General features: G+C 40.6%; 6 protein-coding genes across 9 annotated transcripts; 3 read left to right on the top strand and 3 right to left on the bottom strand.

Moving 5' to 3' along the window:
- Positions 1-7,403: 7,403 nt before the first annotated feature.
- On the bottom strand, positions 7,404-8,987 carry LOC121050143. Its single transcript, XM_040509293.1, has 2 exons — positions 8,622-8,987; positions 7,404-8,542 (listed from the first exon to the last, which is right to left on the bottom strand). Exons 1-2 carry the CDS (start codon positions 8,731-8,733, stop codon positions 8,262-8,264), a joined length of 393 nt encoding a protein of 130 aa, XP_040365227.1. The 5' UTR covers positions 8,734-8,987; the 3' UTR covers positions 7,404-8,261.
- Positions 8,988-9,192: 205 nt separating this feature from the next.
- On the top strand, positions 9,193-12,412 carry LOC112174488 (GPN-loop GTPase QQT1). The gene is made up of 11 exons (XM_024312263.2): positions 9,193-9,532; positions 9,615-9,659; positions 9,738-9,817; positions 10,065-10,139; positions 10,636-10,739; positions 10,851-11,007; positions 11,104-11,191; positions 11,283-11,355; positions 11,436-11,566; positions 11,890-11,992; positions 12,124-12,412. The coding sequence occupies exons 1-10, from the start codon at positions 9,441-9,443 to the stop codon at positions 11,948-11,950; spliced, it is 906 nt and encodes a 301-aa protein (XP_024168031.1). The 5' UTR covers positions 9,193-9,440; the 3' UTR covers positions 11,951-11,992; positions 12,124-12,412.
- A 1,344-nt stretch (positions 12,413-13,756) lies between these two features.
- LOC112174468 lies at positions 13,757-15,018 on the top strand. Its single transcript, XM_024312244.2, has one exon. It carries the CDS (start codon positions 13,955-13,957, stop codon positions 14,774-14,776), a length of 822 nt encoding a protein of 273 aa, XP_024168012.1. The 5' UTR covers positions 13,757-13,954; the 3' UTR covers positions 14,777-15,018.
- Positions 15,019-15,839: 821 nt separating this feature from the next.
- Positions 15,840-18,059, bottom strand: LOC112172351 (A-kinase anchor protein 17A). The gene is made up of 5 exons (XM_024309651.1): positions 17,401-18,059; positions 17,155-17,296; positions 16,668-16,827; positions 16,262-16,441; positions 15,840-16,093 (listed from the first exon to the last, which is right to left on the bottom strand). Exons 1-5 carry the CDS (start codon positions 17,924-17,926, stop codon positions 16,088-16,090), a joined length of 1,014 nt encoding a protein of 337 aa, XP_024165419.1. The 5' UTR covers positions 17,927-18,059; the 3' UTR covers positions 15,840-16,087.
- Positions 18,060-18,156: 97 nt separating this feature from the next.
- Positions 18,157-19,941, top strand: LOC112172352. Its single transcript, XM_024309652.2, has 4 exons — positions 18,157-18,313; positions 19,101-19,206; positions 19,487-19,538; positions 19,708-19,941. The coding sequence occupies exons 1-3, from the start codon at positions 18,204-18,206 to the stop codon at positions 19,499-19,501; spliced, it is 231 nt and encodes a 76-aa protein (XP_024165420.1). The 5' UTR covers positions 18,157-18,203; the 3' UTR covers positions 19,502-19,538; positions 19,708-19,941.
- Positions 19,942-21,401: 1,460 nt separating this feature from the next.
- LOC112169569 (protein NPGR1) lies at positions 21,402-25,018 on the bottom strand. Of its 4 annotated transcripts, XM_024306622.2 has the most exons (6): positions 24,601-25,018; positions 24,010-24,311; positions 23,650-23,911; positions 22,272-23,503; positions 22,046-22,193; positions 21,402-21,959 (listed from the first exon to the last, which is right to left on the bottom strand). In XM_024306622.2, exons 2-6 carry the CDS (start codon positions 24,208-24,210, stop codon positions 21,649-21,651), a joined length of 2,154 nt encoding a protein of 717 aa, XP_024162390.1. In that variant the 5' UTR covers positions 24,211-24,311; positions 24,601-25,018; the 3' UTR covers positions 21,402-21,648. The 4 variants fall into 4 exon arrangements, with proteins under 4 accessions (XP_024162390.1, XP_040363692.1, XP_040363690.1 ...); XM_040507758.1 differs by having other exon boundaries at positions 22,046-23,503; positions 24,010-24,322; XM_040507756.1 differs by having other exon boundaries at positions 22,046-23,503.
- Positions 25,019-27,262: the final 2,244 nt, after the last annotated feature.

Below are 27,262 nucleotides of genomic sequence, written 5' to 3'. Positions count from 1 at the left end.
TTCACATATTTCAAATATATCATGGATAGATATTTGATCAACATAACATAAGTCTTTTTTAGTGACTTTTCAGATTAACTGGTATCAGATCATAAATCCACGTGTTAGGGTCCATAATACCAAAACACGGGAAAACCAGGTTGACTGGTATCAAATCATAAATCCACGTGCTAGGGCCATAATCCCAAAGCACGGGTAAGCCGCAGCATACCAAGGCCACCACCAAGGCATGTATACTCAAAGTAAGCACCCTTCCTAAGAGTATAATAGTGCACTATCTGAAGGGACTAGGGCCCACAGCTTAACAACCACACAGCACCCCCACGAAGCATAACCACGAAGCACCACGAAGCACATTTACCAGTAATTCACTTAAGCACGGGGTTGTTGTAATCACCCGGCTTCATAATTATATTTTTCAGACATAATCAATTTCACAACATACAATCTTTATAAATTTTAGATTGTAAATATGCATATGTACACCCACATAAGAGACATATTATTTCAAGACAAATCTTTACTTCTTAAAATAATTTCCACATATTCACAATTGGCCATATAAAATAGCTTTCACATCACATGATCAACATTTCATTATTCAACAATTAAATGGGAGATTAATAGCTTGAATAATATCCAATCAATTCTCAATCATTTCATCATGCTAATCACACATCAACCAAAATATATATTCCACGTAAATATATATACGTAATCATCCGCTCAGGAATGACTACTAATACCAACTATAGTTCAAGTATAAAAACCGTGAAATTCATTTGTATAATAAAATCATTTTACTTACCTATGGACCGTAGTTGATCAAGTCCATATGATTTAAAACAAATATTTATTCCATAAATATTTTCACACAATTACCACAAAAATAAAGTAATTAAATTTATTCGGTTCGTAATATGAACCATGTGAGGTTTACTCACCTCTAATCCAGCTGCGTCTTCTAAAAAGTCGAATATATTAATATTCCGAACGCTCGTCAACTCAAACCGTCAAGTACCTAATCAAGTATGGTCTTTGCTTAGTAAACGAAACACGGAATAACCTTAAACGACGATCCAACGGTCGGATTCTAAAATAAAGACGATCCAACGGTCGGATCGAAATTATATGATGATCCAACGGTCGGATCCTCACGGATCGCCCTTAGGATCATCCTCCAAAATTATCACGAAGATCCAACGGTCGGATCTTCCTGAATCGTCCTTATAAACATCTCCACAAAATTTCATGAAAATCCGACGGTCGGATTCTCACGAATCGCCTTCCGAAACACTATTTCACAATTATACGAAGATCCAACGGTCGGATCTTCGCCCGTGACCTCACAAAGTCATCGGGACAGTCATACGATCATCATATTAAAATTTGAAGTAAAACCGATGGTCTGATCTTCACAGATCGTAAACCGAAGATAAAACGTAAAAACGTTAAATAGTAACGTCAAAACGTAAATCCACTATTTATCAACTTTTTCAAAAATAATCATATAATATATCAAAACGCTCGTATGGATGCACAGATGAATAAACTGAAAACAGAACACAAAACTACGGCCGGACGCACCGCCACGCGCCGCTACAAGCGGCGGTCAAACCGGCGGTCAACGCCGGGCCAACCACCTCCGATGGCAAAGTGACCAACTACAAACTTCTTCAGAATTAAAGGGTGATCAACTTTCATAACTGGAGCTAAGTCTGGTTTGGCCTAGATCGTCCTAGATCAAGCTTTGAAGTTTGGATTAATCTAGATCGTCGATCCAAAACCCAGATTCAATCAGAACCGTCAAAAAAGTCAAACCATGATCTAGCGTTCTACACACAAAATCGTGATGAAAGACTTACATAGGGATGATCAGGGGGAGGAGGAGATCACGAAAATGGGAAGGATCGGCCGAGGGGACGCCGGAAAACTGGAGATCCGGCCGGGTCACCGATCGGAGTCTGGGTGGCTTCGATCTCCGGCTGGAGGCAGCGGCGGGGCGAAACGATGGCACAGGGATGCTGGACGGAGCACGGCGAGTCCGTTGAGGGCCGGGTCGTGGCCGGAGGAGGCTTGAAGGCGCCGGAATGACCGGGTCGGGTCAGACGAGATCCGCCGGGTCTGAGAGGGTTTCAAGTGAGAGAGAGAGAGCCGGGGGGGGACTGTTCCGCAAAAACAGATTTTTTTCGTCCTTATGAAAAAAATCAGAAAATTTCCCTATTTATAGAAAATTCCCAAATTTCAAATATTCATAACTTATTCATACGAACTCCGAATATTACGTTCCACATATGCACGCGATCGTATCGACGAGCTCTACAACTTTTATGAAGGAAATTTTCCCAAATTCGGTACTCATAAAAAGTCACTTTTTGAGATCCCCCTAAATAACGTTCGATTTCGAAAATAAAATCGTTCGAACTACTTCCACATCTTCTCCAAGCTTCGTACTCTCTCCTAATACCGCGAAATCAATTCTAAAAATCCACGGAATTTAATTTGGATTTTTTGGGGTATTACAGATCAAGACCCAGAAACTAGCGATTTTGATTGAGTCTTTTTATTTTCCAAGAGATGTAGGCAATTGCCATATTACTTTTGTAGTAGATGCCAATGATATTAGTCTTTATTCAAAGTAGGCGTACTCAATGTAAAAGTGATGTCTAGGAAGGTTTTGAGATAAGTGGTACTTAAGCGAGCTTTGCTCCACCGACATCTCTCTACTCACCTGGTCACATTTACATTGGAATTACCAAAAGAAGTTAGACGACTACCATTGTTTTGCATTAACTAGTTTATTGGATTAGATTTTCTTTGGTTAAAGAAACGATGATGTAATTCCGTTTGGCTTATTAATAAAAGTTGAGTTCTTTTCTTTATGACTCCTTTTTAATTACGAGCTTTTCTTTTAGGAATGGATGAACTTCAATGTCTTGCGGATAGTGCGACTATGCACACCATTCTACGACATAGGCAATTATTCTTAGAGATGTTGCCTACATATTCCTCTGTGACTACGATGGCTGCACAGCTAGAAAAAAGTCAAAAACTAGGCTAAGAGTTCAATGGTTGCAATATAAATAATGATAATGCAAGAATTAGGGTTCGATTACAATTGCAAAGAAGGCCGCTGCAGCTGCACAGCTTGCAGAGGATAAGGCAGCTGCAGAGGAGGCAGTCGTAGAGGAGAAGCTTGGGAGGTTGTCATTAGAAAGCTGTAAAGGAGATGAATGACAAGTTGTGTTTTATTGATCTTTCCTTGCTTTTGCTCTTGTTATGTAGCTTAATTACTCCTTTTAAAGATGTTTCGTGTGGGTCGACGGTACTTGGTATGAAGATTTGATGACTGGCTACTGAGGGCTGGGGAAAGAATTAACGTGCACTATTGATGAAATAAAACACCTATGAAAGACATGGGAATTGAAAAGTCAGCTAGAGCTATATATGGTTTACCGAAAGATTGTCAAAACATGCAATTTTCTAGTTTGGCGTATGAAGTTAATTAACTTTTATTATTGTACCTGGTATGAAATTAACCACTCTTGTACCCCAAAAAGAAAAAGAAATTAACCTCTCGCCAATTTTCCCATAGTCTAATTAAATTGAAACAAAACTTTGAAGCACAACTATACATGAATAACTCATCAAGTGTGGGCATTTCTATTTCATGTTTTGATAATCTTTTGAAAGCACAACATTCTATTAGATCCATAGCAATATGTGTGGATAATTTGCACCTAATAAAATGAGACTAACATATCGTTCCATGCTAAATGCTAAATACATACAATGAATAAGGAGTACAAAATAATGACTCATTCCTTTATAGCAAGAAGGAAAAAATTATTAAAAACTCTAGTCATTATTGCGTGTATATGATTAATGTGTACAAGAATGAGTAAATGATTCAAGTAAGGGGAAGGATTCAGTGCACCGACGTGCACTTGCGTCGACTTCTCATGTGTCCTGTTGCAACTAACTCTCTTAATCAGACAATTAACAACAATTGCTATGTGCACCCATGAACCAACTGCTATTTGCACCCATCCAAATATGAAGGACCACCTGAGAGAGTAGAGACAAGATGTACTTGCTTTTGTTAGTTTTGTATTGGATTATCTTAATGCCTTTAAATATGTAAAACAATTCCCATTGCTGGGCAGAATTGAATTGAGATGAATTAGTTTTTCCTGCATTTTACCTTATGTTAACAAGGCTCCCTAACATCTGGTGTCAGAGCATGGCTCCTTTTCAGACCGTGCAAACTTTCGCTCCCTCCTCCACCCCTACAACCTCCGCCTTTGTCCCACCACTAAACCCCCCACCACCGAGCTTCATCGTGCTTTCTGCCTCCTATCAATCCGGAGACAACTCACACCTTCACCGAGAGGAATTCCATCACTCCGTTGAGCTGCTTCGAGATGAATTCCACCATTCTATTGACGACATTCACCACAACCACTCTTCCTTTCAAAACCGAATCACCGCTCAGATCGCTGCCCTGCAGAGTACCATAGTGCAGGCCCTTACCCAGCAACACCAACCGGTACACTCCTCTCCACCTGTCTCTTCACACTCACAAGTACCATCCTTTTCAGTCCCTCCACCACCCCAAACACCTTCCACCCTTCCCCAAATAACTTTTGGCTCTATCCCTTCACCGGCGCCCCACGACTCCTCTCCACACACACCACCATCGTTCTCTTCTGCACCACCACAATTCTCCACCATAACATCCTTTCCCCAATACCATGTATCCTCTGATCCATATGCTCCTCAACCAAACCTCTCCTTACCTGAATTTTCCGTCCCATTTTCCTCCACCACCACATATCCTAGAGACCCTCCACCACATCACCATGAATTTTACCACTCCCGACCACCTAAAATGATCCTACCAATATTTACCGAAGATGATGCCATTGGCTGGCTCACAATGGCTGAGCGGTACCTCCGAACACATCGGATTCACCCTTCCCAGCACATATCTATCGTAGCATCCTTCTTCTGCCCCAACGCTTGCATATGGATGAATTCCTTTGAGCAACAGTTTCCAGCAGCCACTTGGGACCACTTCGCCTCCTCCTTTCTAGAGCATCACGGTGCCGGTAACACCGTCGACTTCAAGATTGCTCTCTCCCAATTGCAGCAGACTTCTTCGGTGAATGACTTCGTAGTGGCTTTCACAAAGCTCGTCGGCCGAGCTCGAGGGTGGTCAAATTCTGAGCTCCTACCAATCTTTCTCAGTGGATTGAAACCAGAAATCCGGCATGACGTGATTGCCTTGGAGCCCTATACGTTGGTCTCTGCTCAGTAGCTGGCACGCTGTTTTGAGATCAAACTGGCCGACATACGTTCCTCAAGACAGACCCGTACTTCTTGGCACCAATCTGCAAGACCCGGTCAGTTCTCCCACCTATCCTCTGTCCCCACTACAAACCATACTAGCCTTCCCCACACTTCCAATCCCGCCACTTTCACAAATAGCAAACCTTTCCCCATTAACCAAAAGACAAAACCCGAGGGCACATTTCGCAAATGATCCCCAGCTGAACAAAGAGAACGTAGAGCTCAAGGGCTCTGCTACAGCTGCGATGAGATTTGGTCGAAATCACATGTTTGCAAGAAACCTGTCAGGGCCATCCTTGAATCCTTAGAGCCGTTGGAGGAGCAACCATCTGATCCATCTCCTGAGGAGGACCACCAATCCGACGATGAACCAATCATCCCTCTTCACACCATCTCTAACACTAAGGTTAGTGAGATGATGCGACTCACTAGTTCTATCAATGGCGAATCGATTTCAATTTTCATCGATTGCGGCTCTGCCATGAATTTTCTCAATCCCACAGTGGTACACAAGTTGGGACTTCCGGTGACCCAGTCGACGACTCTACGTTTCACCACAGCATCCGGCCACACGGTTTCTCCATCCAGCAAAGCTCCCAACGTCACCGTTCACATTCAAGGGTACAGCTTCATGGATTCATTCTTACTTCTACCAGTGGCAGGCTGCGACCTTGTTCTTGGTGCTCAATGGCTTAACACATTAGGGTTTATCTTGTGTCATTTTCTGGAGAAGACGATGATGTTTGTTGTTAATGGGCAGAGACACATTCTGCGCAGCATCAGTAACAGAGGTACTACTCTAAATGCCACAGATTTCTTGGACTTATTTCCAATGGACCACTTTGAACACCCAAGCCCAGTGCACACCCTTGTTACTGCTGACACTCACTCCACCATCTCAGCCCTCCTCAATTTTTGAACCGCCAGTGGGCTTGCCACCATCTCAGGCCATAGACCACACAATCCCACTCCTACCTAATGCCACCCCCATAAATGTCCGTCCATATAAGTATGCTCTTCCCAAAAATCTAAAATTGAGGCCCAAGTCAATGAGATGTTATTCCAAGGCCTCATAAGGCCCAGTCGTAGCCCATTCTCATCTTTGTTAATATTGGTCGGAAAAAAAGAAGGGACTTGGTGCTTTTGCGTTGATTATCGAGAATTGAACGCAATTACGGTGAGAGACCGTTTTCAGATACTGATCGTTGATGAGCTTCTTGACGAGCTTCATGGCTCCCATTATTTTTCCGCTTGATCTTCATTCCGGTTATCACCAAATCCAGACGTGTGAAGAAGACATCCCTAAGACGGCATTCCGTACTCATGAGGGACATTATGAGTTCTTGGTGATGCCTTTTGGCCTTTTCAACGCCCCATCCACATTTCAAGCCTTGATGAATGTCATTTTCAAGCCAATTTTACAGAGGTTTGTCTTAGTCTTCTTTGATGATATCTTGGTTTATAGCAAAGATCTCAATTCTCACCTTGAGCATCTTAAAGTGGTATTTGAGATCTTACCTGAGCATGGATTAAAAGTTAAGTTCTCCACGTGTTCTTTTGCTCAAAACCATGTTAAATATTTGGGCCATGTAGTTTCTGCAAAGGGTGTTGCAACGGACCCTGACAAGGTTCAGTGTATTTTAGATTGGGCCAAACCAATGTCTGTGAAGGGCCTACGATTTTGGGTAAACAGGGTATTACCGTAGATTTATTAAACATTATGGCATGCTTGCAAAACCTCTAACAGATATGTTAAAGGGCCATAACTTCATTTGGACCTCCGAAGCAGATCAAGCCTTTGTGCAATTGAAACAGGCCATTACTTCAGCCTCCCTGATTTCACTGAAGCTTTTGATGTGGAGATAGACGCTAATGGTACTGGTATTGGTGTAGTTCTATCCTAACACAGCCATCATATTGCTTTCCTCAGCAAGAACCTTTCCCCAAAGACTCAAGCCTTGTCAGTCTACGACCGAGAATTGCTGGCTATCTTATATGCCGTGGATAAATGGCGTCACTACTTGTTGGGTGATGCATTCACCATCATCACAGATCACCAAACTCTCAAACACATATTAGATAAGAGGATTTCTACACCATCCCAACACAAATGGCTCTACAAACTCATGGGCTACAATTACAAAATTCAATATCGCCCTGGGTTTATGAATACAGCAGCGGATACATTATCCAGACAACTTGAGCTATGTAGCATCCAGAACGTGTCCTCTCCCATCTTTGACAGTCTTGCATCCATTGACCGTGCTTGTCAAACTGATCCTATGGCCAACGACATCATCACCTCACTGCACAACAACCGTCCAACCAAGAAACACTTTGAATTACGACAAGGTCGACTCCTTTACAAAGGCAAAATCTTTGTTCCAGTTACCTCTGATTAGCGCTGCAAGGTGTTGGATGAATTTCATTCTTCCCTTCAAGCTGGGCACTCGGGCTATCTGCGAACTTACATCAGATTGGCTAGGAGTTTCGCTTGGCCGGGGATGCGAAAGGACGTTAAGCGCTTCGTGGCAGCTTGCGATCAGTGCCAGAGATAGAACTACGAGGCCATTAACCCTCCCGGTTTGCTGCAGCCGCTTCCCATTCCGGACAATGTCTGGGTTGATATTTCACTTGACTTCATTGAAGGGTTACCCACTTCCAGTGGCAAAAACTCCATCTTAGTTGTTGTTGATCGATTGTCGAAGTCTAGTCATTTTCTTGCTGTCACTCACCCATACACAGCGATTGATATTGCTGACATTTTTGTGAAGGAAATCTTTCGCCTTAATGGGATGCCTCGCTCCATTACCAGTGATTGAGATCCCATCTTCATCAGCAAATTCTGGGACGCATTCTTCAAATTGCAAGGAACCAAGCTGTGCCATAGCTCAGCCTACCACCCCCAGTCAGATGGTCAGACTGAGGTCGTTAAACGCTGCCTCGAACACTATCTCCGGTGTTTCATCGCAGACAAGCCGAATTCTTGGGCTTCTCTTCTTCGCTGGGCTGAGTGGTGGTATAACACCACCTTCCACTCCGCCATCAACATGACATCGTACCAAGCACTTTACGGCAAACCACCGCCCACGGTGTCCATGTATACGCCGAGCTCTACCGCCGTCCATGCTGTCGACGTCGTACTCCAGAACAGAGACGACCTCCTCCACCTCCTCAGATCCAACATGGCCTTAGCCCAGAATAGTATGAAACAACATAACGATCAACATCGGACTGAGCAATCTTTCATGAAGGGCGATTGGGTTTACCTGAAATTGCATCCATACTGCCAGAAATCGTTGGTGAAGCATTCTGCACACAAGCTTTCACCACGGTACTATGGGCCGTTTCAGATCGACTCCAAGATCGGCGCTGTTGCATACAAGTTGAAGTTACCTCCCCACTCCAAGTTGCATCCCGTCTTCCATGTGTCTCTTTTTGAAGAAGAAGGTTAGAGATGCAATTTCAGTCCCAGGCTCCCAGCGACACTACCCCAATTGCAGATGATGGCACTATGCAGTGGCTGCCTTCTAAAGTCCTCGATATGGCAATTATCAGAAAGGGAGGTCGTTCCATCACTAAATGGCTTGTTCAGTGGACTGGGCTCCCTGGGACAGATGCCACCTGGGAGGAGGCCCAATCCATCATTAATCACTTCCTTCTGTTAACAAGGCTCCCCAACATGTCCATTAGTATTAACACAATCCAAACGAATTTCCCGTAAAAAAAAAAGTCAACCAAAGTAAAAGAGAAGAAGAGAGCAGACATATCGTCGTTTGGAAAAGGTTAAAAAAAAAAAAATGAACAAACACTGACCGCACGATAATCATCAACGGCGAGGCTTAAAAGGTAAGAACTTACGAGGAACAATCCAAATCCCAGGAGACGCTTCCAGACTCCGGCTATTACTTACCGGTTACCGCTCCTAAATTTTAAACCCTAAACCCCTAAATCGGAACCAATTCGAGACCAACTCTACTCCTTGCTTCTTATTGCTTCTCTTCCCCTCTCCTTCTTCCATCTCACAATTGCCTTCTTCATTCTTTCCGGCGGCACAACTTCCGTAGCTCACAGCCGGAGCAGCGAAGATGGTGTTTGGGCAAGTTGTGATCGGTCCACCTGGCTCAGGGAAGACCACTTACTGCAACGGCATGTCGCAATTCCTCGAACTCATTGGAAGGTAAATTCTCCGCTGGATTCTGGTTTTCACCTCATAGTGTATAGTGTACGATTGTATTTACTATGTGTCAATTTTACTGCAGGAAAGTTGCGGTTATCAATTTGGACCCGGCTAACGATTCATTACCGTATCCTCTTGGAGTTGTTTAGCTAATTGCAGTGTTGCATTTTGCTTGTAGTATGTGATACCTTGACTTAAAATGTAGGTATGAATGTGCTGTGAACATAGCTGATCTTGTTAAACTAAGTGATGTCATGGCGGAACATTCTCTTGGTCCAAATGGAGGTGAGAGCCTCTTTTTCTTGCATAAACACAATAGTCAGTTCATCACTTCAAATTTTGGATTTGTAAAAAAAGAGGGAAAACAATTGACAATTGGTTTTATTTACTGTTCTTAATGTCCCTCACTTGCAAGCTGAAAGCTTAACTGTCTTCTCCAAGTTTTTTGATGTATTTTGCGCTTCCTATACCTGTAGAGTATGAAAAATCTTGTTCTGCAGCTTCTGAAGTTTCTATTGTCATGTTCATCCAGGTCTCGTATATTGCATGGATTATCTAGAGAAAAATATTGACTGGTTGGAGGCTAGGTTGAAACCTCTTCTTAAAGGTATGTTTTGCCTTGCTTTTCTTTTTATGATAATCAGGCTCTGTTATCCTTATTCTTATCTTTTTCCCTCAAGTTCTTCATATGTGCGGTATTATCATGTTGTTTACCTGTGATACGTCAAAGCTGCTTCTTGGAGTTGTTGTAATAGTGTTTTTTCTTTTCTTCCCATAGTGATAAGGAGAAGCTCTGCAGCTCCTCCGAGGGTTTGTATAATTGGCTAGTATGTGATGTTTCATTGTTATATCAAGATTCAGTTCAGCTTGGAGCTAGTCTTATGGTTGCTCAGAATTATACTAAAATTTTCAACCAATGATGCTCAAATTCAAATAATAAGTGGAGCATTTTGAAATCCACAATCAGAAATTATGCAAGCATATCTATGTGGCTTATTGTGAAGTTATGCAAATGACCTGGCATGTTAGCATTCTTCTAGTTTGTCCCCTGGGTAGTGGTAAAATTGACAATAGCATTCTGCTGCCTATCAATGTTACTGCAGATCGCTATCTTCTCTTTGATTTTCCCGGCCAAGTGGAACTATTCTTTCTTCATTCCAACGCCAAGAATATTATCATGAAACTCATAAAGAAGTTAAACCTCAGGGTATGATTATATTCTTCTTTCGTGATACTGTTGCTTTGACCATTCACCATGACCGTGAATAATTGATGTGCCTTCTGCTCTTCTTTTGGTTGGCTTCCTGATTTTCTGCAGTTGGCTGCAGTGCATTTAGTTGACGCCCATCTTTGCAGTGATCCTGCAAAGTATGTTAGTGCATTGCTTCTCTCTTTATCAACCATGATACATATGGAGCTCCCACACATAAATGTCTTGTCTAAGATTGATTTGATACAGAACTATGGAAAGCTGGGTAATGGCTGCAGCTTTCTTTCCTTTTTTTCCTTTTCTTACACATGACTTGCAATGTAACTGATGTTAATAATGCTGCTGCTCATCCTTTGTGCAGCTTTCAACCTTGATTTCTATACTGATGTGGAGGATTTATCTTATCTTCAGAACAGTCTTGATCAGGATCCTCGCTTAGCTAAATTCAGGTCTGATGAATATTAGGAATTCAGGATCATAGATCAAAATTATGAGAAGCTGTAATTTTTATCAGTAAGGTGTTTGTGGTCCATATTGCAGAAAGCTTACCAAGGAGCTCTGTGGTGTCATAGAAGACTACAGTCTTGTCAGCTTTACAACCTTAGATATTCAGGCATGCCAATCTCTCTTCAGTTTACTCCTGACCTCATGTATGTTTATACTATGTGTTCTCAGTCAGATGCTACTTTTCAGGATAAAGAGAGCGTGGGGAAACTAGTTAAGCTGATAGACAAGACCAATGGATATATTTTTGCTAGCATTGAAGCAAGTGCAGTAGAATTCAGCAAAATTGCAGTTGGTCCTGTTGATTGGGATTACCACAGATATCCTTTTATTTCTTATTCTAGAATACTTTTGCTCTTATTCCTTCATTTTGTCACTGTACTTTCATTTTGTCGCTGTACTTATAATCTTCATGTGGTATGGGCTTCAAACCCTCTCAGTACCTACATAGCTTTCTGTTAGACTTTCCTGCCTTCTAAACATTTTGCGGGGCGCAGCGTGAGGCCCGAGTTTTGAGGCCGGGTCCATGAAGTGGGTTTGGCGGGTTCTGGGTATCTAATGAAGATATATGTGTTTGGGGTACAAAAATATATATGAAACCAAAAATCCCATGTTATGAGTTTTGCTTAACAAAGTAGCTCACAGTTGGAGAAGTGCAAGAGAAGTACATCAAGTTTGATGAAGACTGTGATGACAATGAATAGCTTGCAAGTTTGCAATCTTTGTCTCGGAAGAAATTGATACTGGTAAGCATTCTCCCACCATAGTTCTATTTGTCAATCTGTTTGTGCTTCTGTGTGTTTGAGCAACTTTGTTTATTCATGGTCTAATTTCCAAAAGCTCACTGTTTTTGTGCTATCATCACATGTTTTCACAGGAATCTCATTGACTGAAGTCCGGAGAACTCTCAGCAGTTTCCCCCCACCACTATCATGCTCATTCCCGTTCCATTTGTAAGGGTTTTGCGTTCAGAAAATTAGGTTGTATTGTCATGCCTGCTATTTATGCAAAAATGTAGCTTGCACATATGTAACTGTTTGGCAGTGATTTTGCAGCATGATTGAGTTTTGGACCACATGGTCAATGTTGATTAAATTAAGAGCTTTAATCATTCCTACTTGTTCACTATAATACAGTAATCAGGTGAAAGAAAGCTTCTTCTGGGCTTATGTTTTAGGTGAGGAGAATGAGTGCAGATCACTCCAACCCATCCTTAATTTTAGCGGTCGGGGTTTTGTATCTTATTAATTTGATTATGGGTTGCTTTTGCTTCTATTGGATGTTTATTTTGAAGTCTCTGAATAAACGCGTGGAAATGGTACAAGGTCGTTAACGTTATCTATTATAGGGGGGGGGGGGGGTAGCAAGTAGTTTAGTGGGCCATGTGAAGTTGTGAACATCCATTTTGAGAATTTTATACTCTTGTTTAGTAAATTAAGAAATAGAAAGGAAAAATACCTTTTTGCACCATGTGAGGTATGCATTAGGATTATAAATTGGCATGTTATGTCATGTAGACAATATTATCTACTTTCTAGGCAGCTTTGCAACGTATTGAACTACATAATCACTTGGAACTCGATGACATGTGACATGATGCAAATGTAGGTTATCCAAAATCTTAAATGACGATTAATAATGCTACATTAATGCTTAACTAACATTTTCATTAGATATTGCATTAGAATATCTCACAGGGAAACAAAGTCCAACTATTTTTTTGTTCTGTAATGACACCATGAATGAGATAGCTTGCTTAGTGCTTACTCTCCAAGTTTTGCTTTCAAAAGTCCGATTGTTTTCAAATGGTTTTATAGATACGGACCGCTACTGACGGAAGCATTTAGATGGGTGGGGTTTCGTTGCCAAGATGTTGATGATGGATAATACAATTCTGATTTCTCATCAATGAGGTTAAATTTTAATATCAATTAATGTGAAGTACACTAAAAGTCAAACAAATTAAATTATGTAATCAAATAAGTTGAGAGAACTTAACACATAAAAATCAGTTGGTTCTCGAAAAACTACTAAAGAATCTCTGTGAAATCAACCATACCGCTCTGGTCTTAACTCTTAACACATAATAATATCGTTATGGTTATAATCAATATCTCATTTTTGTTGGCTGCCTTGGTTTCTAGAATACATCATTAAAAATTTATATTAAATAGTTGGGTGCTTTGACATATGCACAACCTTCATTTTCCAAATCTATAATTATTACAAGTAATCTCTGCAGCCTTTTCATTTAATTGCTCGTGGTCCCAAATGCCCCTTCTAGATGATGTTACACTCACTGTTCTAGACTTTGATAAACATATGCGCGTTACGCACCAAGAAACATATGAATTATGTTATTATTCAAGTATGAACCATGGACCAATTCAATCCCCTTCTCCAAGCATAACGAGTATCATCTACTTGTTCATCACTTTCTTCTAGATCGATATCCTATATAGTTAGTTTGCAAGGAATAATTGAAGCAGCAACTATTTCCCTTTCCCAAGGAAGTCAAATCCCATGTGGGCAGAAGCTTCCATTAGCACTTGCATTTTTCAAATGTTTCATTTTGACTAATCCCTTTGCGTTTTAGATCTGCCTTTGCATTTCAAACTTCAACTTATATATGTGGCTCTATCGTCCATCCAAATCAAACCAAACCAAACCACACTAAAAAATCCTTAGCAATCTGAAAACCCAAAACAATGTTGAGCCCTTTCAGCTGTGGCTTTTTCCACCCAGAAACATCTGATGAGTTCGACGAACCCATCATCACAAATAGTCCTTGTTCGACTCCAAGAAGATCATCGGGCAGACGAAGTGGTGGTCTCATTCATAGAATCCATAACCACAACAAGGACAGCAAGAACCCGTATTCGACTCGAGGCCTCGATAAGTTCTCTGCCCTCATGGCCGATCTTGAAGAGAAACGCCAGCAGATTTATGCTCAAACCGGCTCTCAGGACGATACCTTCGTTCGATTTGTGTACAAGGACTCAAACGACAGCTCTCCTGTTCCAATTGTGCTGAAGTTGAAGGACAAGAAGCAACAAGAGCAGAAAACCAAGCCTCCTCATCATCATCATGAAGAAAAGCATGCAGAAGCGTTAGATAAATTGACCGTTAAGCCCTCAGTAGCGCCCGCCAAAGAAGTACTACCCGAGCAACAACCTAAGACCAATACTATTAAGAACAACATGTTTGACTTCTTGCGGAACATCAACTTCAGGCGACCGTCGTTTTATCTTCCGGTGGTTGTGGTGTTGATTTTGGTGTTGCTGGCCGTGTTTGGGCGGTCGGTGGCGATTTTGTGTACCTCTATCGGTTGGTATGCAATTCCAACACTGAAAGAAAAGAGCTTGAATACTACAAGAAGATCAAGAAAAGCTTCGAAGCCAAAAGAACATGTGAAAAGGTCGAGTGAGAATAAGACGGTGATTGGTACTAGTGAAGGATTGTCTTCTCCGAAAAGTGACAACAATACCACGCCCCGATCCCGGCAACATGGTCACCGGAAAAGTTGGTAATGATGATGCTATTGACTTGTGATCGACTTAGCTAGATTTGTTTGTTCTTTCGTTTCTTAGTTCTTTTCCCTTTTTTTTCTTGGGTCAAGATTTTGCAGCTGTGCGCATGTACAAATTTTTGTGTTACAAGTTCTGACTTGCAATCTGTCTTCCAAATGTTTGTAAATGTAAATTACGAGTAATATTATGTTTGTAAATGTAAATTACGAGTAATATTGGTTTAGACTAAGGATTGGTCCCTATGATCCGATGATGGTGTTTCGATTTGATTGCTTAAGAAATTATATCGTGGAGAACCCATTCCATTATACATGGGATTTTGTCATCGACACTGAAACTGATGAAATTTATATTTGCAGACTATAGAAAAGTAGAAGTAATCTTGATGAAGCTATTTTGAATATAATGGCGTCTCAGCCGTCTCTGACTCTCTTGCACCAATCATAATCAATCTAAATTGTAATCTATATTCCTTTTGCTCACGTTTTTCTTCCTCTAAACAAACAATTTTCACAGGCTTCTGACTAGCTGCCCAACACGTTCATTATTTATAAGGAAAAACAAGTATAACTGAAATGCAAATAAGATCATGCAGTTATATATAAGATACACTTCGTGATTGCTTATGGGGGTTCAGTTCTTCCAGTACATCACCAATTCTTAAGATCCACAACCAACCATGTTCTTTAATTTTTATTTATCTTGTAATAATGGGAATGGAATTTAGTGACCCTAGAAATGGGGCTCAGCATGTACCGTCATTAAGAACAAGGCGCTATATTCGTTAAGGGAGAAAGGTGAGATAACAAGACTTCCATCTTAATAAAAGACTGAGACTTTAGCACCAAAATCCAAAAGAAAGACTCGAGACTCGGGACTTCGTCTTTTAGGGTAAAGGACTTGCCACAAATCCTTACCGACTGGTCAACCATGCCTGTTAGAGTACATACAATAATTGGGAGGTTGATACAACTAGTGAAGGAACAGCATTAGGTAATGCCGTAAACTACAGGGCTAGAATGACGATATCAAGTATAAATATAGCGCCCGTAGAGGAGAGAAATTAGATGAAGAAGCATATTATAACTGTTGATGTTTAATCACTGAATCCCAATAACAAAAAATATCTATGATTTGTTGGTACAAATTTGGGGCTTAACAGTATTCATTGCATTTGCGAAAGGCTAATCTTTCATATTTGTTCTAGCATGAGTACTAGTATTTGGCTCTTTGCTGTTATACAATGGCTTGTCACAGATTACCATACTTCAAGCTCCTAGCTCCAGAAGAAATTTTCAGACTCTGCATTTTCTATTCCTGCATTCAAACAAAGGAATTTATGGAATCATGTGCAGAGGTCAGAGGTACAATAGCAAAGGGGGTTTAAAATTTAGCTTAGGGGGCCACTTATACATCAATCCCTCAGGGAAATACAGAAAGTCTGTTCAAGCGTCAAATTGAGTAGTTAGCTATTGAGTTTCTAACCTTAAACCTCTTTCTGGGAGCTTCATCGGAACTGAACCGAGAATAGTGTTGCTGCTGCCTGGGATATGTTGTGGTTTCTCGTGCCCTGCTACTGTCTTCCTGTGTTTGATTTCTCGAGTTTCGGAAAAATCCATCCTTGTCCCAAGCAACCTCATAATCAGCCTTCAACTTAGATCCTTCCTGCAACATAGCGCCATGTTTGGTTACAAACTTAGAAACCAACAAGAAAAGTGGCTAGTCAATGATTTCAATATAAAATTCAATACAAGTATTTGGAGCACCAGCTCTCAGTTAGCAACATCAAATCTTAATGCTTGCAACCTAGCAAATTAAATTACTGACAAGTTGATTGACGATGCTGGTTATAACACTCCTAAACTCTAATGAAGAGAAACAAACTGCCTACCTTCTGCAATGAGCGGCCACAAAACGCCTTGAAAGTATTGTAGAAGTCCTTGTGTTTCTCGAACTGAACCACAATCTTACAATGGAGACCTGAAACCAAGTCCCCATCATCCTCATTCGCATCCTTACCTGGATCATCGTCCTCAGCAACATTAAGATTCCTAATGATTGTAAGTAAAAAGGAACAAGCAACAAGAATTATGCACGATTAGATAATGTCATTAGACTGCGAGGGCAGACACCAACGAGGATACACATGAGTTTTTTCCAAAAGAGCAATCCAAAAACATTATAATGCTGATACAGTTTCACATTTTCCAAGTTCTTTTCTTTTGATGATTACCCTTTTTTAAGCTTAACTACAGAGATATTTTTAAGCAGACATTTGGAACTAAATTATAGCGGTCGATTAGAACACATAATATTTTCTCTGTAGCTTTCTACAATATAATAGCAGATAGAGCAAGAAAACAAACACATTGACATGCCTTATCTTCCCAAATGTCGAAAAGATGGTATGTGTGACCAGCATTGAAGGCTTTGAGGAAACCCGCGGCTCTGCGAACCAGCGTGAAGGAACACCCTTCAGTATTATAGTATCAGTCTCTTGCTTCCCACTCCTCGAAAACCCTGGCGAAAAAAAAAGAGACACAAACTTTGAAACCAAATCCATTCCCAAACTCACTCAAAATCAAAAATTCAAACCTCATTCGATTTCCAATCCCACTACAAACCTCGATTTCCGAAAGCGTAAAACTCCTCCCAACCTTTCTTCGTCGCCTTGAAATCATCCGACTCCGGAACGACGACGTTTAGCTTGAACTTAACCCCTTCGAGATTGAGCTCAATCCCATCCATCTTCTCCACAATGTACCTCCTCCAATCACTGAACTTCTTCTCCACCTCCTCAACGCTCTTCTTCTCATCCTCCTCACCCTTCCTGCTCGTCTTCCTCAGAAACCCTAGGTCGCGAATGAAGATGGTACCGGAAGCTACAGGGTCGTCCCGCTTCCGCTTCTTCAGGTCCCTCACCCGTCTGATCTTGAGATCCTCCTCCGGAACTGTGACCGGATCGGAAAGCGAGTTCTTGAGGAAGTCAATTAGGGTTTGCTTCATCTTCCACTCGTCAATCGGTTTGCTCACAACTTGGCTCGACGGATACACCGTTATATTCAGCCGGAGCCGCGGCACCAGTGACAGACCATTCTCTATCTCCACAGTTTCAGTAGGAGAAATCGAATCCAACTTCAGCGTGCTCATCTCTCTCTCTCTGCAAATTAGGGTTTTGATTTTAGAATCGAACAGGAACAGCAACAGTCTCAGAGAAAAGAAAAAGAGGAAGACAACACTCGAAATCGAATAGGGAAGACGATCTGTTATGGCGCACGCGGCGTCGTTTTGGAGGCCTAACTTAACATGACAGGATAATCCTCTCCCACTTTATGACGTGGCACGCGTTTATTTAGCCAAAAATGAAAACTATATAAGAAGAGTCTGGAATCACAAGTCAAATGAGAAACCGATAGAGAGGAGAGAAATGGGGATACTGTGCTGTTTCGATGGAGGCAATAGCGCTGAGAGAAAAGAACAAGAGAGGTTAGCCTCTGCAGAAGTTGTTGCCAAAGCTGCCGAAGCCGCCCAAAGAAGGTTTGCTTTTTTTTTTTTTTTTTTTTTTTAAATTTATTTTATGTGATCCATCATATTGATATTGATTAGAGATTGAAATTCGTTTATATACTGCTATTTACATTCTGTTTGCAACGACTTTTGTTCTATGATCTGAATTTTGGATATATAAGATTGCTGTTTCTTTGCTCTTTGATTTGAACGATGAAATAGTGAAAGCTGGAAAAATCAAAACTTTTATGAAACTGGCTCGGAGAAATTGTCGTGATCAGACGTTGTTATGAAAGTTTATGGATAAATATAGCTGCTAAACCTGAGAGCTGGTAGAATACTGCTTTTTTTTTTTTGGTTTGCTCTTTGATTTGAATTTGTGGACGTGCAGCTGAAGGCACTGTTTTCTTATCTAATCTTAACTAGTGTCATTGTTTTGAGATTTTTCCTAGTGCCCTGCTACCTTGGCTGATCAGAATAGACGTAGTGCATTATGATCATCTTGTTTATCGTCTTCATCACTTCTTTCCAAATATAATTGCTTTGTAACACCAATTGTCGGCATCATTGCCTTAAGTCCAATCCAGCCCCGTGGTGAAACTTGGTTTTGTTGTTAACATGAAATAAATTTGAACTGCATGCAGTCTTGACATGCTGCTTATTGATATGTGCATATTTACAAATGGGAGAGTGCGGATTCTGACACATATCAAGGGTCATGATTACACTTTGATAGGCGGATAGCAATCCTTTTCCAGGGATGGAAATGGTCTGGTAGTGTTATTATTAATTACTTACACTGTAATGGCTATTGCAGGCAAGAGGAATTTGAGAAGTCTGCAGCTGGTAGAGCTGCTCGTGCACAGCAACAGGCGGCTGCAAAGCAAGCTGCCAACTCCAACAAAGGCGAACCAGTGTTAAAGGTATTGTATTCCAGAATTCTTCTTGAATAATTGATGCTGGACTGAGCCCCACTATGAAGTTAGATTATAAGGCCAATCTCTTTTGCTTCTGTTATAGTTTAGCATGGTGCAGAGAAAATACTAGCAAAAATGATGTCATTATGTCCAATTCTTATGTTGTACTCACTGGTTTCATTTTGTTTTGCCACCGCTGTACTCTTGATACCAAGGTGCAATGTGCATCTCTGCTGAAATCAGATTATTCATATATTTGACTGTTTTGTTGGTTTTGTTGATGCAGTGGTCAATGGGATGAGGCTGAGTCTTTTGTCTCTCCAACAACTGCCATTTTTGTAAGTCACCCAATGGCCCATGTTACCTAGTAAACTCTACAAGATTTCTCCAAACAATGATCTTGTGATGAATTCTATTTGTTGGCCAAGTAATCAAATGAAATTTATGGAAATTCTCCCAATCTTCTATTAATTCCTTTCTCACATATTATGTTTGTTTTGGCTGCAGTTTGTATTATAGAGATTCAACCTTATTTTGTGGATTGCTTAGTTCTTTTCTGCCAGCTCCAAACATTCCATATCTCCAAGGCTCAACGTTCAATGTAATTTACTTGTTTATTGTATATGGAATATGAGGAATACAATAAGAGTTGCATGAGCTGTTTCAGTATCTTGCTTTGGCCATTTAATGTGTTCTATGCAACAAATTGTTGATTTTAGAAATCTTTACAGTTACTCCACCTATCGATTTGTAGAATTGGACTTCGAGCTAGTAGATATAAGCCATTACATGGAATGTGAAATAGAGTGCGACACAAGGAAGTCACCAATTTTGTCAGGCATACTGCTTTGCAGCCTCTGATGAATAAGTGAAGTATATAACATTGGCTTATCAAAAGCAAACCAATATGTCTAATATAAAAACATTATCAAAGATAAAACTTATGATTACAAGAACAAACACTTTAACCATGTGAGAGTAGGCAATGCCTCCAAATCGTGCTACTCTTTTTTGATTAAGACAGCTGAAAGTCTGAGCTTCCAAGCAATGAAATCTATCTAATCTTAACTAGCCAGCTACGCTTTTCCTTTTGAATTTTTGACTATTAGACGAATTTGTGGGATTCTAGAGTAGAGGTGGCAAACTGGCCGGCCCGGCCCGACCCGGCTCATTTTAAGCGGGCTTAGTCGTGCTTAGTGCCGTGTTTGGGCCGGCCCATTTATTATCGTGCCGGACTCGTGCCGGCCCATTTACTTAAACATTAAGCCCGGTCCGGCCCATGGCCCGAGCCCATATCATGTTGGGCCGTGCTCGTGCCGGCCCATTTACTTAAACATTAAGCCCGGTCCGGCCCATGGCCCGAGCCCATATCATGTCGGGCCGTGCTCGTGCCGGGCCAATAAACGGGCCGTGCTCGTGCCTACCCACTATAAAGCACGATTTAAAATTTTTAATTTGAATAAATAAAAATTAATTTTGTTTAACTATTTAGAAAATTAAAATAAATTAAGTTCTACAATATTTTTCTTAATCTTAACTTTTTAAGATTAGTTTTCTAATATTTTTTATATTCCACTACAAGAAAGAAAGAAAGAAAAAAATAAGTCAAAATATATTGTTTGTAGTATATTATTGTGAGATTAATCTTTATTAATATAATGAAGATATAATATCATATTATTCTTTCCTTCATTCTATAGTTGTATTATTATGAGATTAAAAAAAATATTTTATGTCAAAACAAGGATATAATGTTTTATTTCACTATTTTGACAATATAAAGAAATAACATTGGTGGAAATGTCATGAGATTTTTAAATAAAGAGGTCTAATATTCAAATCTTATCGTTGTGGTTTTTAAATATTTTTAAAAACAAAATGAAATTTTGTGTTTATAACGGGCCGACCCATAATATGTCGTGCTCGGGCCGTGCCGGGCCAATGGGCCAATATTCCTAGGCCCAACCCGGTCCATTATTTTAACGTGCTCGGGTCGTGCCGGGCCACTAACGGGCTTGGGCCGTGCCGGGCCTCTTTTAAAGGTGCCGGGCCCATGCCGTGCTCGTGCTTAGCGGCCCGTTTGCCACCTCTATTCTAGAGGGGCACAGGGATCCTCTGCTACCTTCCCACCCACTTACCTAGTTAGGAGAATGCGCATTATGAATTATCGGTATACTAGAGTTTCTATAGGCCTTCCTTACTGAAACTCCAAAAAGAACAGAGCAAATGATTTTAAATTGATGTTGCCCAAGACATTATAAAGTAACTAATCATGCGACTACAAAAAATAGAATAATGACCAAGATATACAGATCTCACGTACCCCTTGACTTCGATAAGAGGGACTAAAGTAGCCAAGATGGCTGTACATTTATAATACTTGGAATATGCATAATTAGTCTATTACTCTTGAAGTGGTATGCTTAAGACTAACTGCGAAACCATTGCTTACACAAAGCTTTGCACCGGAGCTGACAGCTGAAGCTCATATGCAGCCTGGAAAAATTCTGCTGCTTGCTGCAATGAGCCTTCCATTTTCGACAACATTCCAAGATTCAACCAAGCCTCATGGTTTATGGGTTCTAATCGCAGAGCATTCATTAAAAAGCTTCTTGCAATAGGGAGTGATCCAGTACCGAGTTTCATCAATACTTCTGCAGTTGAAACGATGCTTGGAACATAATCTGGCTCTATTGACAGTGATACTGAGAACGAAATGAGGGCTTCCTTGTGCTTGGATTGAGCTTCAAATAACGTACCTGCAAATGTGTATAGGGGATTAGACCTCAATAACTTTTTCCATCTTGACACAAACCACAAGATGATGGGGGAAATTCCTATGTACCTGTCGTATGCCAACTTTGAGGAGAATAAAACTCAATTAGCTTGGCTTTATTGTTACATATTTCTGCATCAGGCCACAAACTAAGTTTGGTATAAATGGCTGCCAAGTCCCTCCAGGCTTCCTTTTCCAAGTTTCTTTCCAGAATTGCCTGCAGAACAAAGAAGGAAGACTTTAACACAGAAGCAAAAACCTTGGTGCCTTCAAAGAGAAACCAAGGAATACAAACCTCAGGATCAAAGGTCCTTCCTTGCTCAAAGTTCTTTGCTTTTGAATTCCTTTGTGCTTGAACAGAAGCTAGCAACATTCTGTAGGTTTCTATTGCTTGCTTGGGATGTTCCTGAGCAATTTGAAGCACCGCTTTCAGTCTGAGCAGTTCTAATTGATCTCTTCTTCCTGCTTCATCCAAAGCAAAATCCACTATGGCTTCAGCATCGTTGAATCGCTGCTCTGCAGAAACTACGAGGGCTAATAGCTTCCAGCCGTGTCCTGAGCTGCCAGCCACCATATCTGAGTACTTCATTGTATAACTGAAAGCTGCATCTAAATTCCTTTGCACAGCATTTTCGAGGCCAAGACTAAACATTACCTCGGGATCCCCCTTCCCATTAAGAGCGGCATGATTTAGAGAGTTCAAAGACTCTCTCTGAAAAACAGTTCTTTCAGAATCAGATATAGATGCTCTTGCTGCACCACTATAGCAAACACCAAGAAACTTATGTGCTTGACCCATGAAATGCTCGCACTGATCACTGACCAAGTCAATAGCTTTACGCGAAAATTCTATCCCTTCATGAGCATGAACCGTATCTAGGGAACATAGCTTTGCTCCCAAGAGAAAAGATAGGAAATGGGGCTTGTTCTTTGCTTCGGAACAGCCTGCAACTTTTTTCAAAAGGTTCAGTGCTTCTTCATTTTGTCCACAGGCACTGTAACAAAGTGCAAGCAAGTACCATCTCTCAGCTCGACCATACAACCCCGGAAGGGCCTGCTCGAAATGATTAGCTAATAATTCGAACTGTCCAGTAACAGAAAGTGCATAACTCAGATGATCCATAACTTCTGAATCCCACTTTATTTGATTCAATGCCATCTTTTTCATAAGTATCAACAACAACAGGACTGCTTCTTCTGTATTGTTCTTGGGTGTAGTTGGACCCCATACTTGCAGCTGAGGTGGAAGGCTTGCTTCGACACCACTATACAGTAAAGTGCAAGCTAAGCTTTTCTGAACACCAGCCAACCTCTCAGGGTCCAAATTCCATGGCTTGATCAGAGCCCCGCGATATGCAGTTATCGCTTCTTCAAGATACCCTGCCTTGGTCCAGAAAATAGGGAGCAACTCAAGTGCTTTGTGAAACATTTCTTGCAATTTACAGTCCTCACCAATTTCTTCAGGCATTCCGTTAGGCAATGCCAATTCAACTGTGTCAAGAATAACTTTGCATTCCTTTGCAGCCTCTGATGAATAAACAAGCACATAAACATTCCCTATTCAATTCTAATCAAAGCAAACAAATCTATACTAATCTCGAATGTTTATCAAAGATAATACTTCCTATTGATTACAAAAGCAAACACATTAACGATGAGAAAGTAGGCAATACCTCTAAACCTTCCGAGCTCCCCAAGTGATCTTGCCTTGAGCAATATTGCCTCAGTCAGTAAGCTCACTGAATGCAAGGACATCACATTGAGCATCACATAGCTATCGCCTTTCACACGCGGTTTTCGGTGCCTAATTCTCTCGACAATGGCCTTGGCCATTCTTGGGGTTAAGTTCCTAATGTCAATACCCTGAAACACCTGAAGAGCAGCATCAAAATTCCCTCTCTGGAACTCAAGCCTCCCCAACAACGCCCTAGCTTCCTGAATTTACAACAAACAAGCACACCAATTAACATCAATAACCAAATTTAGATACATTCTCAAGTGAAATTCAGCTGATAAACAAAGAAAAAACCCACCTCATAATTCAAAGATAGAGCTTCTTTGAGAGTGGACTCAGCCTCATCTACTTGAATGTCATCAAATTTCGAGCCCAAGTCCCAATCTCCGATGGTCCTCGAAGACAGGCCACTCGCCGAGAAGTCCCTGGTAGCCAATGACTCCGGCGACTGAGGTGGCTCTTCAAATTTGAACTGCTCTCCTGAACAAGCACACAACATCTTCTCCCCAAATGGACTTCCCACTTCACCCAATTCACTATTTCACAAAATGACCCAACAAAAATCACTTCTCTGTGACTTGTTTCATGCCAAACACGTCGCTGCCATGAAGCTAGAAACCATATTAGAGAATGTACGGATTCTACAATGAAAACAAAAGCACAACCCAAGTATGGAGATCCACAATGTAGCATAGGCCATAACGAAGAACAAGAAATGCCAATTTTTAAAAGCAACCCAACAAAATCAGAGGACTAAAAAACGCATATAAAGACGGTGAAAATAAAAGCGGAGAGAAAGACCGAGTCTTGTAAAATAGAAGGGACACAATGAAGTTGAAAATGGCGAGACGAACAGAGAGAGAGAGAGCAGAGGTTTTTGTGAACTTACCCAAGAAACAAAAGCACAGGCCAAGACGTGTGATTTGTAGCTATTTGAAGAGAAAATCTGAAAGCTACCTCTCTCTGGTTTTTAGCCTGGGGTTTCTGGGTTTTCAGAAATTTTGGAATCTTTGGGGTTTTTCAAGTTGAATAGAGCCAATGCCAATGCCAAGTATGTATGTGATGATGGTGGGAAAACTTAGCTGGGTTCAATGATGTGGCTCTTTGCTGCTTTCACTCTTATTCTTTTTTTACTTTTCATCTTCTGACTTTTGGTAGTACAGAAAGTTTACTAATCTAGGCAAAGCTGATTGAAGAGACACATTTAGGTCATAGGTGGGTTTTACTTGTAAGAAAGTTTTGTTCATGTTAATTGAACACTCATACCTTGGATTAGTGTCATAAATATGTGAATCCAAATATTGAGTGGAAGAACTTTTTTGACACAAGAAAGTAAAGAGCAGCTTTATGTTGAAAATTCAAATATTTAGATTCTTATGTATTTTCTTTTTCTGGCTGTATCCAAAATATAAAGGAATTACATTTGGCTGAAAAGAATAAAGGTGCCCATGCCACTGTAATGTAGGAACAGTTTCAATTCAATATAGCTGGCTAGGGCTAACAGCTGCTGGCTTCTGCAAATCTCATGTGTAGTGGCTGTAGGTTGCTGACTTGTCTGGGGACTGGGCTGGTTGGGTTTTTTTTTTTCTTTTCCTTTTCAATTACTTTTTTTATTCAACTGTCATCACATGATATGATGATAACATGTCCAAGGCCACGAGTACATGGAATGACTTGATCACAAAATCCAGTAACCCACCAGTTGGTGTTTTCAGCATTAGCTCTCTACACCTATTTTACCTGGGTTGCTTTGCAGTAACTTATACCTTTTCCTTTTTGTGTCTAGGGTCATTGCTTTGAAATTTCAAATTAGTCATTGCTGCTTGTGGTAGTTCCACTATCCAAGATGAGAACTTTGAAACACTTCTATTATAATCACCCAGTTTTGAACTTGAATGGATTAGTATATAACATATTAGCATTAAGAAAGAACAGTACATGATGGTATCATCATTAGCTTATAGATCATAGATAAGTTAAACCCTTTTTAAAACTGATTATATACTACATACTTTCTTGTCTTCTTCTTTGAAATATTGCTTTGGCATCAAAACAGGCACGATGCTCAAGAAGAACGAGCAGACCCCAATGTTTATATGCCCCAATATTCCACTGGAAACACCATGCGACGAGATTGGCGCATCTTATTCAAATCCAGCTTGATTTTTGGTATCAACACAATCAATATTTGACCACTTTTTTCTTGTAAAAATTACCTCTCCCCAAATTACCTATGTCTGTTTTTCTTTTTTCTTAAGAAAAACACGTGAAGGGTCTTCTTCTTTTTCAGATTCTCTCTCATATGTAACCAGAGATTCTAGTGTTCTGAGAAATTGTGCTTGTCGTTTTGTAGCTTTGTGCAGATGGGCCTCTGACACACCATTGTTAGGCTGAGGCCGTAGAAAGTCCTCCTTCACGCTCAGCTTTCTTGCTTTTCTTTCTTGTAGTCCCACTCTCACCTCCTTGGTCATGTGACTATTTTCGTTTTCAATTATGGTTTACCAAGTATTAAACAAAACAAGTGAACTGCTCTCAAGTCTCAACAGTTGACTTGATAATACAAACCTTCCAACAGCTCCCTTGGCCTCCAAATAAGATCGCAGCATCTTCATTAATAAAAGTAGTTAGCTTACGTAGCTATCACCATCCCAATGCATGGATTTTAGTTTAGTTTAGTTTTTTTTTTTTTTCTTTCTTTGGCTGAACATGGATGTTGGTTGAACAAGAAACCACTTGAAGACCTGAAGTAATGCGACCCAATAACCCAATCTTAAATTCCAGGGCCAATCTGATCTAAACAAGGAAACGCAAGTTAAACTACTTTCCTTTGCACCAAAAAAAGTTAAACTACTTTCCTATACTATAAGCGCAACAAGAACTAAATAAACCCTAATATTTTTTCTTGCTCAAGTGGAGCACCGCCATAAGTACGTATATTTGATAAACCACGACTTTGGTTTGCAATCTGAGAGCATAGAAAAAGATGGAGAAGAAGAGAAGAATTATCAAACTTGACCATCAGGATTCGAAATCGGAACTTCAAGTCGAGGGATTTGAAGAAGATAGGATAAGTGAATTGCCGGATTCAGTACTTTGTCACATATTTTCGTTCCTTCCGACTTTATATGTGGTGCGGACCACCGTTTTGTCTACGAGATGGAACAACTTATGGATTTCTGTTCCGAGCTTAGATTTCAACCAGACGGATTTCCCTGGACGCCGAGGATGGCTTGCATTGAGGACATTTGTAGATCGCTTGCTTTCAGTACGCGACTCATCACACATTGATAGGTTCCATCTTTTTTGTTGTTCTTTTGGATTTGAAGAGAAAGATTTCCGTCTTTTTTATCCCTGGACATTCACTGAGAACAGGAATGATGTTTTTGAACTTGACTTTTGTATTGTTGCCGATCATCGTCTTCGGAAATTAGAGTTGAGATTGTCTCAAAGAGTCTTTATTTACAATACAAAGCTTGTTCTAGACTTGGTTTCAAAATGTAGTATTACTCCAGGTTGTTTCCCTAGTAGTCTCAAGTCCCTCAGTGACTTGA

Source organism: Rosa chinensis, chromosome 6 (genome assembly GCF_002994745.2).
Source record: "Rosa chinensis cultivar Old Blush chromosome 6, RchiOBHm-V2, whole genome shotgun sequence".
NCBI lineage: Eukaryota > Viridiplantae > Streptophyta > Magnoliopsida > Rosales > Rosaceae > Rosa > Rosa chinensis.
Note: the sequence above shows the minus strand (reverse complement) of the source record. Positions and strands in the feature narration are given on the sequence as shown.

Excerpts from the sequence above, each read along its gene's own strand:
- LOC121050143 (XM_040509293.1), bottom strand. The coding sequence starts at position 8,733 with ATGCAACAGCGCCGATCTTGGAGTCGATCTGAAACGGCCCATAGTACC. Across the intron at positions 8,543-8,621 it reads CAGTATGGATGCAATTTCAG|GCCATGTTGGATCTGAGGAG; the intron begins GTAAACCCAATC and ends TTCTGGGCTAAG.
- LOC112172351 (XM_024309651.1), bottom strand. The coding sequence starts at position 17,926 with ATGAGCACGCTGAAGTTGGATTCGATTTCTCCTACTGAAACTGTGGAG. Across the intron at positions 16,828-17,154 it reads TCGACATTTGGGAAGATAAG|GAATCTTAATGTTGCTGAGG; the intron begins GCATGTCAATGT and ends TACAATCATTAG. Across the intron at positions 16,442-16,667 it reads GTGGCCGCTCATTGCAGAAG|GAAGGATCTAAGTTGAAGGC; the intron begins GTAGGCAGTTTG and ends GCTATGTTGCAG.
- LOC112172352 (XM_024309652.2), top strand. The coding sequence starts at position 18,204 with ATGGGGATACTGTGCTGTTTCGATGGAGGCAATAGCGCTGAGAGAAAA. Across the intron at positions 18,314-19,100 it reads GCCGAAGCCGCCCAAAGAAG|GCAAGAGGAATTTGAGAAGT; the intron begins GTTTGCTTTTTT and ends TGGCTATTGCAG.
- LOC112174488 (XM_024312263.2), top strand. The coding sequence starts at position 9,441 with ATGGTGTTTGGGCAAGTTGTGATCGGTCCACCTGGCTCAGGGAAGACC. Across the intron at positions 9,533-9,614 it reads TTCCTCGAACTCATTGGAAG|GAAAGTTGCGGTTATCAATT; the intron begins GTAAATTCTCCG and ends ATTTTACTGCAG. Across the intron at positions 9,660-9,737 it reads CCGGCTAACGATTCATTACC|GTATGAATGTGCTGTGAACA; the intron begins GTATCCTCTTGG and ends CTTAAAATGTAG.
- LOC112169569 (XM_040507758.1), bottom strand. The coding sequence starts at position 24,210 with ATGTTGTGTGCTTGTTCAGGAGAGCAGTTCAAATTTGAAGAGCCACCT. Across the intron at positions 23,912-24,009 it reads CTCTATCTTTGAATTATGAG|GAAGCTAGGGCGTTGTTGGG; the intron begins GTGGGTTTTTTC and ends TTGTAAATTCAG. Across the intron at positions 21,960-22,045 it reads TCAAAGTTGGCATACGACAG|GTACGTTATTTGAAGCTCAA; the intron begins GTACATAGGAAT and ends ACACATTTGCAG.
- LOC112174468 (XM_024312244.2), top strand. The coding sequence starts at position 13,955 with ATGTTGAGCCCTTTCAGCTGTGGCTTTTTCCACCCAGAAACATCTGAT.